General features: G+C 39.9%; 1 protein-coding gene across 1 annotated transcript in view; it reads right to left on the bottom strand.

Moving 5' to 3' along the window:
• Positions 1-1,204: 1,204 nt before the first annotated feature.
• Positions 1,205-12,502, bottom strand: part of apln (apelin) — a 29,616-nt gene continuing 18,318 nt past the window's right edge. The window contains exons 2-3 of the mRNA XM_015029146.1: positions 8,628-8,794; positions 1,205-2,972 (exon numbers count right to left, since the gene is read on the bottom strand). Of these exons, the coding sequence (XP_014884632.1) occupies positions 8,634-8,794 (161 nt within the window). The 3' untranslated portion in view covers positions 1,205-2,972; positions 8,628-8,633. The remainder of the gene's footprint in view (positions 2,973-8,627; positions 8,795-12,502) is intronic.

Genomic DNA, 12,502 nt, shown 5'->3' with positions numbered 1-12,502 from the left:
TTAGATGCTCTCTTAATAAAAGCTTCTCATGCTGGGGCTGAGAAGATTCTGCGTTTTTTATTTTTAATATTTGCATGAGACATGGCGGGAGGGAAAAAGTGCTGGAAATCTAATGCGCCTTTATAAAAGTCTCCACACCCCTGTGAACAAGCTGGGTTTTTGTAAAGTAATTTTAAAAACTGTTCCACCTTTATTGTGAAAGGTATATCCCGTACAATTTTATCACTAAAAACAAGGAAATCCGTTTGGAGGGGGTGAGTGTGATTTGTTTTCAGCATTTGCAGCATTTGAATTCATATTTGGCAAATAATTTAAGGGAATCTGATTAATTTGAAATTAAGTGCAAGTTTCCTATTTTGGACTTTTCCAATAGTTTCTCATTTAAACTGTTAGAATGTGCATCAAACAAAATATTGTTTGATATTTTGTAAACTCTCAGAAAGCACGTCTCTTTGTACAACGGTTTCAGTCAAGAGAAGAGAAATCATTTCAACATCATCGTCAGTAATTGGACAAAACAACACCATCTGTGTTTCCATTACTAATGTGTGCAAAACTTTGTTGATATTCTGCTAATTTTTTTAAATTTTGCAGTTGCAGTGTTTCCATTGAAATAGATTACAGAATCTGGTTGGGCTTTCTGGGGCTGTTCTATTATTATTATTATTATTATTATTATAGATATTGATAGATCTATTATGGTCAGTATGGATACATGTTCCTCAATGCTAACTACGGAGGCCCCCAAGGCTCTATTCTAGGCCTCCTACTTGTTAATTTGTAGATATTTGCTGCTTGGTGGAATCAGCTTCCACAGTTATGTTGATGACACTCAGCTTTTCATGTCTCGTGAAGTTTAAAAAACATGCCGCATCATCCTCCTCCAACTACTTCCTGTTGTTTGCTTTGTCATTTCTGCCAGTAGTAACTTTCGACACAGTGCAGAGCTGATCTGTTGATTATTTTTGGATTATCTAATTAATAATTGGATAGCAAAAGATGGTCTATATATATATATAAAACATATTTAGTCAAATGTATTTTTTATCTTTAATGCAAAATGTCACTATTTTTTGTAGTTTTGTCTTTATTTCTGCTTTTATTTTCACCTTTTCACCTTTTATTGCGCCTGTAAACCCCAGTTAATTGATTAGTAAATTAGTTGACGATTATTTAAATGAACGATTCATGACTAATCGTTCCACTCCTAACAGATTCGTTTTTTCATGCTGAATTGTGCAGGATATTTATCACAGTAACGGTGGAAAACCAGGCAGTGCAGCCGACTTGTGCACACCACCTGTAGATTAATTAGATTATGTTCATGAAACTCATTTAACTAAGTTAGAGTTCTGCATGTCCAACACACAACAAGGATTATAAAATTCCCAATATGTGATATGATAACAGCCTGAATCAGCAGGGGGCCTGAAGTTAAAATGATGTGCTTCCAGTCTGAGCCTCTTTAACAATGAGCTCTGACTAAATGTGGACATCTAAGAAAGATTAAGTTCAGGATTTAATGAGCATGACGATCAAATCCGCGACCACCTGTGCAGCGGACGGGCTGATTAGAAAGGCAACTGCACCCAACGTAACGCAGGGAGATCAAGAAAAGAGGTGAATAACTCTCCAATAACATAGTGATTAAACTAGAGTATACATACAGGGAGAGTAAAGATACAGTATATGAAAATATGCTTGTTTGTATGTTTGTCTTGAGTAAATGCACAAAACAGCCTGCTGAAGTACAAGCCTCTATCACAGCACCCTGAGAAAAAAGGAAATAAAACTAAAACACAGAAAACAATAGAAATGTGTTCCAGTAAGATGGAAAGGCATAGCTTTTTCTGTGCGTATGCTGAATATTAATCTAGAGCACTAGCGGTAGGCTGATCGCGGCGGACTAACTAAGAGCCGAGGTTAAAATGAACAAAACAAAGAGAAAGCATAAACGTGTCAGTGTATCGAGACTTCAAACAAGAGGTAATGCGTTTCTCGTTTCTCTCTGACTTTTTCGTTCCTCCGTTCCTGGCAGCATCGTGGAGAAGGTTGTTATTTGGCACTTCCTTAAGGGGCGAGGCGGCCCGTCGGTCGGAGCGGGCCGCCAGCGCCGGGTAACAGTCGTGAAGAGCAGCTGCGTGGGGGCAGCGGTGTGGCGAGAAGGCTGGGGGTCGGGGGTCAGGGTCGGGGTAAGAGGACTCCTTCAAGGTGGGACGGTAACCTTGAGCCTGAAAGCTGCTCCGTTCCCCCCAGAGGTGTTAATGGACTCAGAAACACCCAAACGGCTCCGGAACGAGCGAGGGAACGCGAAGCTGTCCTAACGGCATGTGCTCTGGTTTTAGTTTACTTTGCATGTGGACAAACTGACATTAAAAGATACAAAGCACCATTAATAATCGTAATTAAGTGATGATTATAACTCCTTTCAACACTAAACCTTCAGCTCCAGAGTATCACAACGAAAATTAGGTTACTTCCTCTGCACGATCAGACCCGCTCATCTGCTCGTTTAAGTAGCTACACAGCGATGAAATCAGCGACTGATGGGACTTTGGATCTGAGACAGAAGCTTTAAGACTCTTTTGACGGGGCTCCCTCTCCACCACATGTCATGCAAAGAGTGTGAGACACTCAGAAAGATTGCTATGATTGGCCTCTATTAAGCAAATTGAAAAAAAGACAGAGATATATCAGTAAGGAGGGAGTAAGATAAAGAGACAGAGAAATAGAGTCTGGTAGCTCAGGCTCAATACCTCCCACCCCCTTTCCAACGCCCCCCTATCCCTCCTGGAGCCGAGGGTGAGCGGCTTGTCCTGATTTTTAGGTGGACAGAGTTGCTTGGAGAACCAGCAGGTGCTATGGACATCACTCTTCAGGCTGGGCAAGCGTAGGCCCTTCATTGCAAGGCCCCCCAAGGCGAAGGAAGAGCATAGAAATCAGAACCTGGGGGAGGGCGCTCAAGGCAGTGCCTGCAACACAGAGAGACAGGAAGATGCATCAGAAACCAGCAGAACTTTCAATGCTGACCCATTGTGCTTCATTGAACGGGTTAGGATAGCTGTATGGGAGATGAATAAAAAAAAAACATTTTCTTTCACAAAATCATTCTTGAATAATGAGATTTTAGCAGATTTGGCTTACACTTACTTGACTAACTTTTTGGAAAAGATGTAATCAAGTTCAAGTTTATTTGTACAGCACATTCCAGCAGTAGTTCAAAATTATAAAGTTATAAAGAAAACACCAACTTAGTAAGCGTTACGTTTTGATGAGCGGCATCACCAAAATCATACAAATTAAATATGGTGGTCAATGTTTCATTTATTATGGTTCAAAACTAATTTTAGCAGGTGGGTTTTTAGTCTAGATTTAACTTTGTGTTTCAGCTGCTATGTTGTACTGTTTACTTTTACTTTGATAATTTTATTGTGAAATATCGCTACTCTTACGTGAGTATAATTTCTGGACATACTACCCACTGTGAGTAACTTCAGTGGCTGCAAACAGATGCGCATTTATACAACCGTACAAAAGTAAAGCCTTGAGCACCAGTAACAAGAATGCAGCAACTGGTTTGTAGGTGGTAAGCCAACAACAAAACTCATGTCTTTTTCAGCAGAGTACAGCGGTTAAACCAGCTGACCAAACATTCTGGAGCTCAGCTTTGGTTGCTAGGCGATGGGTGCGGTTTCGCTTGGGTTGCTAGGTAACGGGCTGGGCTTCTGATTTGAAACGTTACATTCTGGAGGTTTCTGACACGTGTAATAGGCACAGAAAAACATTATAACTTGTTTATGTTTTCGTTTTAACCAGAACCTCCATATTTTTATTGACTGTTCTTGAAATCTCTGTAGTTTCTACGGCTTTATCTGCCGTTGTTTCTGAACCGTGTTGTTGAATGTAATGAAAGCGTATCTACTCCTTGTTTGCTTCAGGGTTGATCTCTGGTTATTATCATCAAAGTGACAACAGATAGCGGAGAATACAGCTACCAGAGCATGTAAGATCATCAGCTCTGTGTATGTCTGAAGACATTCAATATCCTCTCAAATAAGTCTGAGTATCTGTGGATTTCTGCCAAAGCTTCGTCTGTGTTATTTCTGACATTATCTTGCACATCTAGAAGGCTACCGTAGACATGTCTCGACCAGATTTCACAGTCTTTGATTGGAAATTGCAGCAGGGAGTAAGAAAAACAATTGCATATCGTGCTGTGAAACACAAGCCAGCCATTATCTTAGACTCTGGAGGGAGGATCATGACCAGAAAACAGAAATCTCTTATGTTCTGTTGTATTTTATCTCCGCCTCTACTTTGGATGATTCTTTCGCTGATAACAGCCTTTAGTTCTTTGAATTCAACATTTTTTGTTGAAATACAATGCTACATAAATGAATCTATAGCTTATCTCAACCCAGCCGTGTTGTCATTTGTTGCTCTTTGTGCTTTTAGATCTATGATGTAGGCTTACTACATCATAAAGTCAGCGTTTGGAAGGAGACGCAGACCTGCTCCCTTTGGTTTGATGGGAAACTCCTTGAAAGAGTCACATAGAGTTTTCTCACACTAGAGGCCACTGGGGGTTTCCACAAATCGCCTCTGGCTTTAAGTCTGTAATATCCTGTTGTCTCGTATACTATCACTGGCATGTCTTAAGAGCCAAAAGTTGGTTTAATCCAACTCTGCTTGAACGCTTAAAGAGGCTGGCCCGGGTCGCAGTATTTCTTCTCGGAGCTGCTCACATCTGGAAAGTGTAATGGTGAAAAATCTGACATTGCCTCAGGTGTCATAGAGAATAAAAGATGAGCTGTCTTTGAATCTAAAATGGGGTGATGCTGCTAAATAGCACACGGTTGAAGGATGGACAATGTCAGGGGAATCATTGTTTTTTATCTCCGTGTAAACAGTGTTGTAATTATGTTTAGGTCAGTGACGGCTCAGCTCTGTCTCTATCCGCTGAAGTCTTGCTTTGATCAAATGAAATGCATCTACGGCTGATCCCAGGGGCGGTTCTTTTCCCACCGTCGGCTCAAATCGAAGAAGAAAAGAGGGAAAGCATGAGGCAGAACAGAGCCTTTCAAGCTGATGTTGCAGAAAGGGGGACAAATTGGTGCTAGCTGTCTGGCCTGGTGAAAACTTTATATCCTCAGCATGCAGCCTCTACAATCCAAAGACATTTTATGCCATCAGTGCATCTAAATTAAACGCATTTGGAGCAATCCATGTTGACAATTATTATTGATAAGTATCACTTATGGGCAAACGTCCACTAATGTGCTAATTGCAGAGCTAATTTTTATTTGGTAGGGCTAAACCGCTAAACGAAAGCAGCTAAGTTTTGTTTAGAAACTACTAAACATTTTCTAAACCTACTAAACTGTTAAGTAGGGCTAAAATGATATGACTGCAAAACGTATCACGATAGAAGAGCCTCATATCATGCAGCATCAATAATTATTGATTATATTTTTTGTTTTAAATATTGTAAGTACTGTTAAACTGGTAGCTAACATTTCCTCTTTTCGACACCTTTCGCCTTATTGTTTATTATATAGAAGAAGTATATATTGTTCTTGTTTTATTTATGGAAAACGGTGTGGAACCAAAAGCACAAGCAACAAATATGTATAAAAAATATCACTGATGCTTTTAGTGTTATTTTATTGTGAAAAGTTCAATCCAACTGAAATTTTCCTGTTTAAACGACTAAAATGTGCATTTGTTAATATGTTTTTATTTTAAAACATTTGCTAGTTTACTATAATGTCTAGCTAACATGAATAAGAAGTCCTCGTGGAAGGTCTAGAAGCTGTGAAATGGGACAAAACGAGGCCTTTTTTGCACATATTTGGACCAACAATGTGTTTTATTTGTAAAGCTATGTTTGTAAAGTCATAAAATACCCCAAAAAGTAAGTTTTGTGCAATTGTGAAAAGACTTGTTTATTGGTGCAGCATCTGATTCCAACACAAAGCAGAAATCAGCTTCCTCATGAGTCAGGTGAACCAAAAAGAGCCGAGCCGGTGGAGTCAACAACAGCAAACCTCTCCAGTGTATTGTGGTTTAAGTGCTGTGTGCAGAGACAGCATTGTGACTCAGTGAGCCGTTCAGTTTTAGAGCTTCGCAGCTTTCTGAAGCTCCCGTTTATTATGTGCTCAGCATTCTGGCACTGAGTCGAACTCCAGACACTCGGCGCTCTGAAAGGATTCTCACTTCTCATTGGCAGAGGCGGCCCTTCAAGTGCTACTACCCTGCTTTCGCCTTCATTGTTTTCATCTTTGTTATGAGTCCCTGGAGTCTCGTCTTTAAAGCCAGAGTGATTTCAAAAGCGTCTTAAAAAACTGCGGTAACAATTGATTATTCATAATTTGTTATAGATTGTAAAACACCTCTGGGCGCTTTGCTTTGATCCTCTTTTTTCCAAACTGATTAACAGCCTTTGGGTTGCAGGCTCCTCTCACTAGTTTAATTTATGTAGGACCTCTGCAGGTCAGTGTTGAGTGGTCGGCACCTCCTGCAGGGATATTATGTCTCGTCAGGTTTGCCTGTCTACTGTCGTCTGAAAGAGACGTGTGGACATGCTGCTGTTGGTTTTCGCAGTGACATTAGAGGTCTGAACCTCAGTTTCTGTGGATTTGGTTCAAGTATTTTAGTTTCACAGTGAAGCTTGAGCCCAATTTATTTATGTTATTAAACAATAAAGAGGTGAAAAGTTGACAGACAAGTCTGAATACGAGGGAGATTTCACAGAAAAACTTACTTTTAGTTGACATAAAGTTAAACATTTGTTCCAGGAACCTGGATACTTATCTCTTCAAAATTATTATCTTTGGAGAAAATACTTTTATTTACTTAATCGGATCTAGAGTAAAGATTTGTCCCTGCCAAGCGGCCCTGGAGGTAAGATTTACAAGAATAACTGAGATTTAAATAAGCTACAGTTGTTCTGGGCAGATGTTCAAGCTGGCAGGTTTGGTCCAGTAGTCTGAAGTCTGGATCCAACAATAACTTCCTGCAGAAGAAGTTTGATTCGAGTTTTCAGCAGATGCATCAGCCCTGATTCTGCCGACTGAGTGTTTCAGCACTGTAAGTCATTTTGTTTTCACAGTCCCTGTTGTAAGTTGTTTTCTGGCCAATGTAGTCAGCACTTATGGTTTAATATTTCTGGAAGTGTTTCTTTTGACATCCTCTAGAGAAATATCCGACTCAGACTTTACAGAAGTCGGGTCTTCTGGGTAAACACAGCAGCGGCAGGCATATTGTGTTTTTAAAAGACTCCACAGAGGGTAAAAAATGTCTTTTTCTTCTAGTTTATTTACTTTTTGTTGGTGGAGAAAGTTTGGGTTGGGCGATGTATTGAATCTATTTGATGTATCATAAACTTTTCAATTTACGATGATTAAAATGTCTATCGATTAAAAAATTACATCATCAGCTGCATCAAAATATAGTTAAGAGGAGATTTAGGTATTTTAAAGACGAAAATAAAAATAATTAATAAAAACAACTAAATTACAACATGTGGGTAGAGTAGTCGTCTTGCGATCGGAAGGTTGTAGGTTCGATTCCAGCTTCCTCCTGCCACATGTCAATGTGCCTCTGGGCAGGGCAGCAAGGCACTTAACCCCAAATTGCCTCCCAATCTGCGTATCGGTGTATAAATGTTTGTGAGTGCAAATGGGTGAATGTGACTCTTGTGTAAAGCCCTTTGAGTGGTCAAAATGACTGGAAATATATAAGTTCAGTCCATTTAAAATGCATAGTGTAGTAAAAATACTCCTAAATGTACATTATTTCAAAAAAAAAGTTACTCAAGTAAATATAATTGAGTAAATGTAACTAGTTACTCTGCAGTTGAGTATAAATTGTCCTTCAAATAATTTGGCTTTCTACATCTAATTAACTCCAAGTGTTGTTTATCCGAAACTCTACTAATAAATCTGTGTACAGCTGATGGTTACAATAAGTACAGTTACATTTATTCTGATTTTGAAATCAATAAACATGATTGATCTGTTTGAAAGGAGAACACCAGTTTCATTTGGTAACATTAGAGGTTATTCAAAAATATGATTAATTATGTCACATAATCTAGTAGGACTGCATTTCATATCACTCGATTTCAATAATTATTGATTAGTTTTTTTGTTTTAAATATCTGAAATGCTGCCAAACTGGTGGTATGACCTTTCCTGTTTTTTGTCTTCACCGTTTGTTATTTTCAAGCAGTTATGAGACACAGTAGCAGAATATTCAACTTCTGCTGGGCCAGTTACTCAGCAGGTCGTTGCTAGGTAACCAAAGAATGAGTGAGTTGCTAGGTAACCAAAGAGTGAGAGAGTTAGTTGATGCTACCAACGTTGCTTAGCTAGCAGCAGTAAGAGGTCGAGTCTGAAGTGTTTACTCTGCATACATCTCCCAGAATGCTGTGCGGTTCTGGATCAGAGTTCAGTGAATATTCTACATATCGAATGTTTAATATTCTATCAGACATGTTATTTATTGATATTGATCATGTATTTATCACAACATATTGTTATTGATTATTGTCCAGTCCTACGATATAGTTATAAAAAATCCAATATTTAGTATTTCCATTCTGCCCAGCCGTAGGAGACACTGACCTTGCTCTAGAACGGCATGGGCCCCTTGTGGGAAAGACGGGGCCGTGGGCGTCTTCTCTTGGCTGGTCTGTGGGTCTGACCGCCTCTCACTGGGTTCTGCTGGGCCATTTTTCTCACTGTAGCTGCCTCTTCCAGCCCTCTGCCATGCTCCGTGGAGGCCATGGGACCTGGAGGACACACACACACACACACACACACACCAAGGAATCAATTGGACAACCAAAAAAGGTAGAGTTACCCAACTTTTTGACAGCGAGGGTATTACAATGGGATCATGAGCCATTGGTGCTTGAAGCAAGACCCTAAAAGGGATCAGACTGGTAATGGATGAGGAAAGAAGAGACAAGAATGAATGGGTGTGTGTCAGAGTGTGTGTGGGCCCGTTGGAGCCCACCCATCAGCACTGCAGCCCCATCAGGTCAGTGCAGCAGATACCAAGGCGAGAAACCTAAACCCCTCATGTTTCATGTCACCGTCACTCTCCCTGGAGTTTACAAAATCCTGCACACACCAAACGCTGCAGAGGAGCGTCCCATGCTCAGGGATGAGCTTAATCGCACTGAAACAGTGTGGATTTCCCTCATTTACACGTTTTCTGAGTGAACCCAGATGTTCTCGGCCGTCTCTCAATAAGTGAGGCCTGATCTCCTTAAGCTCCTTCCTTTCCCCTGGGTTTGGTCCACCCAACATGCCGCCAAACCGACACACTCCCCTTCTGTTTGTTCAGCTTATTTTCTGGCATATATGTGTGATTTTTTTATGTTACATCCATTTTATAAGTTGAGTGAAATTTGAGGCAAGGCAGTGGAAGAGTTCATTTCTTTTTCACTTCATTTCTTTAACGCTCACCTTTAGAAAAACATTGAATATTACGTGCAAAGTGATGAATATGTCCTTAGTAGTTGAGCTACAGTGTTTCCCGTTTTGCCCCCAACAAGTTGAGATGTGATGACCTAACACAAAGGGGTGCATAATTATGGAATGAACATGTTTTAAAAAACTTTAAACACCTTAAAATCTGAAAGGTGTGGCAGGCATTTCTGTTAAACTCCCTCACTTTTAGCTTTTGGAGTTTTTCTTCCAACTTTCGACATTATTCTTCTTCTTCACAAAACTAGTTAAGTTCAGTCAGGTTGAAATGAGGTCATCTAGCAGCAATAACAAATATTGGTAACACTATTTGAAGGGCTGTCCATAATAAGCCTGACATAACGCCGGTCATAAACATGAAGGAGTCTCTGTGAACGTTTATGACCGTTGTCATAAAGTGCCATTTGGTAAATAATGGCAATTTTGCATTAAAAATGTCACTATGTAAAAATTACACTTCATGACGACAGTCATAAACATTTATAAAGACTATTTCATGTTTATGAAAGTGTCATGTCTTCAAACAAAGTGTTACCATCAGCTGGACTTTGACTGGGCCATTCCATCACATACTTATATTTTGATAGGGTCACTGTCACCTGAACTAGAGAAGGAAACTTTCTTTTCTTCTTTTTTCTGAGACAATCTTCCCTCATTGCCTTTACTTCCTGCATCTCCACTCACAAAGCTGATTGACATTATTCACATGAGGTCATGACATTCCTGCCCTCGGAGCGACGGGCGCCATTTTTAGATTCCCCAGGGAACGACCGTCTTTACTGCGACCCGAGTGAGGACAAGGCTCAAGATAAGTCCGCCGGCCGACTGCAGACACTCTAAAAGTTAAAAAAGTTACTGAGCGAGGCATCTGAGAAGCTTAGAAAAGCCAAAATGATGCCAGGTTTGCACTTTCCTTAAGACTTTTCTCATGACTTGGTGTGAGTTGAGGCAGTTTTGATGTTAAATGCTCTAAAGGAACAATTCATCTCTTTTTTTAACTAGTTCATTTAAACAAAACAAAAAAACTCAGAAAAAAGTCATATTCTTTCTGGAGTTTTTATTAATTAATTTTTATTAAACTCAAGCCTTTCAAGTCTCAGTGCTTAAATAGTAACGATTGAGTCAGACAGCCAGCTGAATGTTTTCAGCTTATATCCCCGAAATGCCAGACATCTTAAGTTGCATTTCCACACTAATCTTCTTCCGTGACCATATTACTCAGCTATAGCTGTGGGCCAACAGTGGGCTAATTCATTTGCAGCATATTTCCACATCTGAAGCATATCTTTGACCCTTGGAGCGCTAATCTGTGCATTATCCTCTTGTTATTGTTCACATATGCAGTGGAACAGGGACGTTCACACATCCTGGAGGAATTCAGCGCATTTCTTTCAGGTCCTGAATGGTAGAAAGAAGAAACTGGGAGAATCATTGGGGGTCGTGTTCCTCCTGATTTGCCCATAAAAACGCCATAAAAACGCCCTCTTCATTCAGATGCAGAGCACACAGAGAAGCCAGAATGAAGAAAACAAACTAGTTTATTTAGAAATCTTACCTGCAGAAAGTAGTTGTTTAAGCTGATGCAAGGAATTGTGTAAAGAAGAAACTTTGAACATTTCTTTAAGGATTTAACATTTAAAGTATGCTACGGTTGAAATTGGTCCAAATGTTGAATTAGTCAGAAGTATACATAAAGACCTGAATAAATGGATTCACTCCATTAATGTTAATATTAAATGACTCTTACAAGTTGCAGAGAAACCGCGTTTTGGACAAGTTTCTGGTAAAATTCATGCTGGGTATTTGACCTCTCACCTCTAAAAGGCTAGTTCAGATCGCTTTTTTTGTTTTTGTTTTTAAATAGTTTGTATATTTTCTTACGGCTGAGGTTGTCATCCTAAAAGTTAATGTTAGTTTGCTTTATCCATTCAAAGCCATCATTTCCAGCCATAACACCCAGTTATGTTCCTGATAGTTGAACATTTTGGACATAGTTTTCATTCTTCCAGTGGCAGCAAAACAAACCCTCAGCATGAAGCTGCCACCGCCGTGCTTGGTAGCTGGGAAAGTGTTAAAAAGCTTTACGTTAACATTGTGACCAAATCAATAAATACTTCTCAATCAGCTTTAGATTAACTCATTAACTGATAACAGTTACCACCAACCCATTTAATTTCCTTGAGAAAAGCATTAAAATGGAAAACTTTGGATGTAACAGGTTTCAGACGGGGTTGCAGACATCGCTGAACCATTCAGGAAAGCAATTTGTTTGAAAACACACCCGATACTCTGCTGCACATTACCGGTGTTTAGGTTTCCCTCCACTTTAAAGACAGCAACACATACACACCGCAGTGCGAGTTTGTAGAAGTAATTGCGTCCCGGCTCACACAAACTCGCCTGTTTTTCCTCTCCGGGTGGCTCAGCCTGTCACAGTCCGGCTCCATAATGAGACAATTTAGACGTCTCCTGTCATTGCAAGCTGTCAGCCGAAGCTCCTCGCCTGGGATTCAGGGGGAGCATCCCGCCATCCTCCTGACAAATCTCAGCCTGTCCTGTCCGGCTACGGAGGGAAAAGTGTAATGAAAGCTTCTAAAAACAAGCCAGCCTCGGCGATAACACCAGTGGTATAGATTAACTCTCTGTGGGGAGAGGATATCAGCAATGTTGACGGGTTGTTTTTTATCTCGACTCCTCTGCAGTGGAGGAGCTATAGATCGAACATGGCGGCATGAATGAGAGCGTGGAAATGTTTTATAAATCTGTAAGTTACAGTAAGGATCTATATTCTCTTCTAATGTATACATGGAAGTCAGCCAAGCTAATTGCTAATGTAGCCTACTAAAAACTATTTGAAATGTCAAAAAATAATTTAAATTATCAGTAAAGCCTTGCTCTGTCACACAACACCGCATTGTATTTTTGGTATTGATCTTCTGATACAAAATAAATACAGGAACTTTATCGCTGATACTGATTGATGTGTGATCATACGTCTAGGGAAG

This window comes from Poecilia latipinna, unplaced genomic scaffold (assembly GCF_001443285.1).
Source record: "Poecilia latipinna isolate Pla-1442-1.1 unplaced genomic scaffold, P_latipinna-1.0 Scaffold145, whole genome shotgun sequence".
Classification (NCBI taxonomy): Eukaryota; Metazoa; Chordata; class Actinopteri; order Cyprinodontiformes; family Poeciliidae; genus Poecilia; species Poecilia latipinna.
The sequence above is the reverse complement of the archived record's forward strand: the minus strand, read 5'-3'. Positions and strand labels throughout refer to the sequence as shown.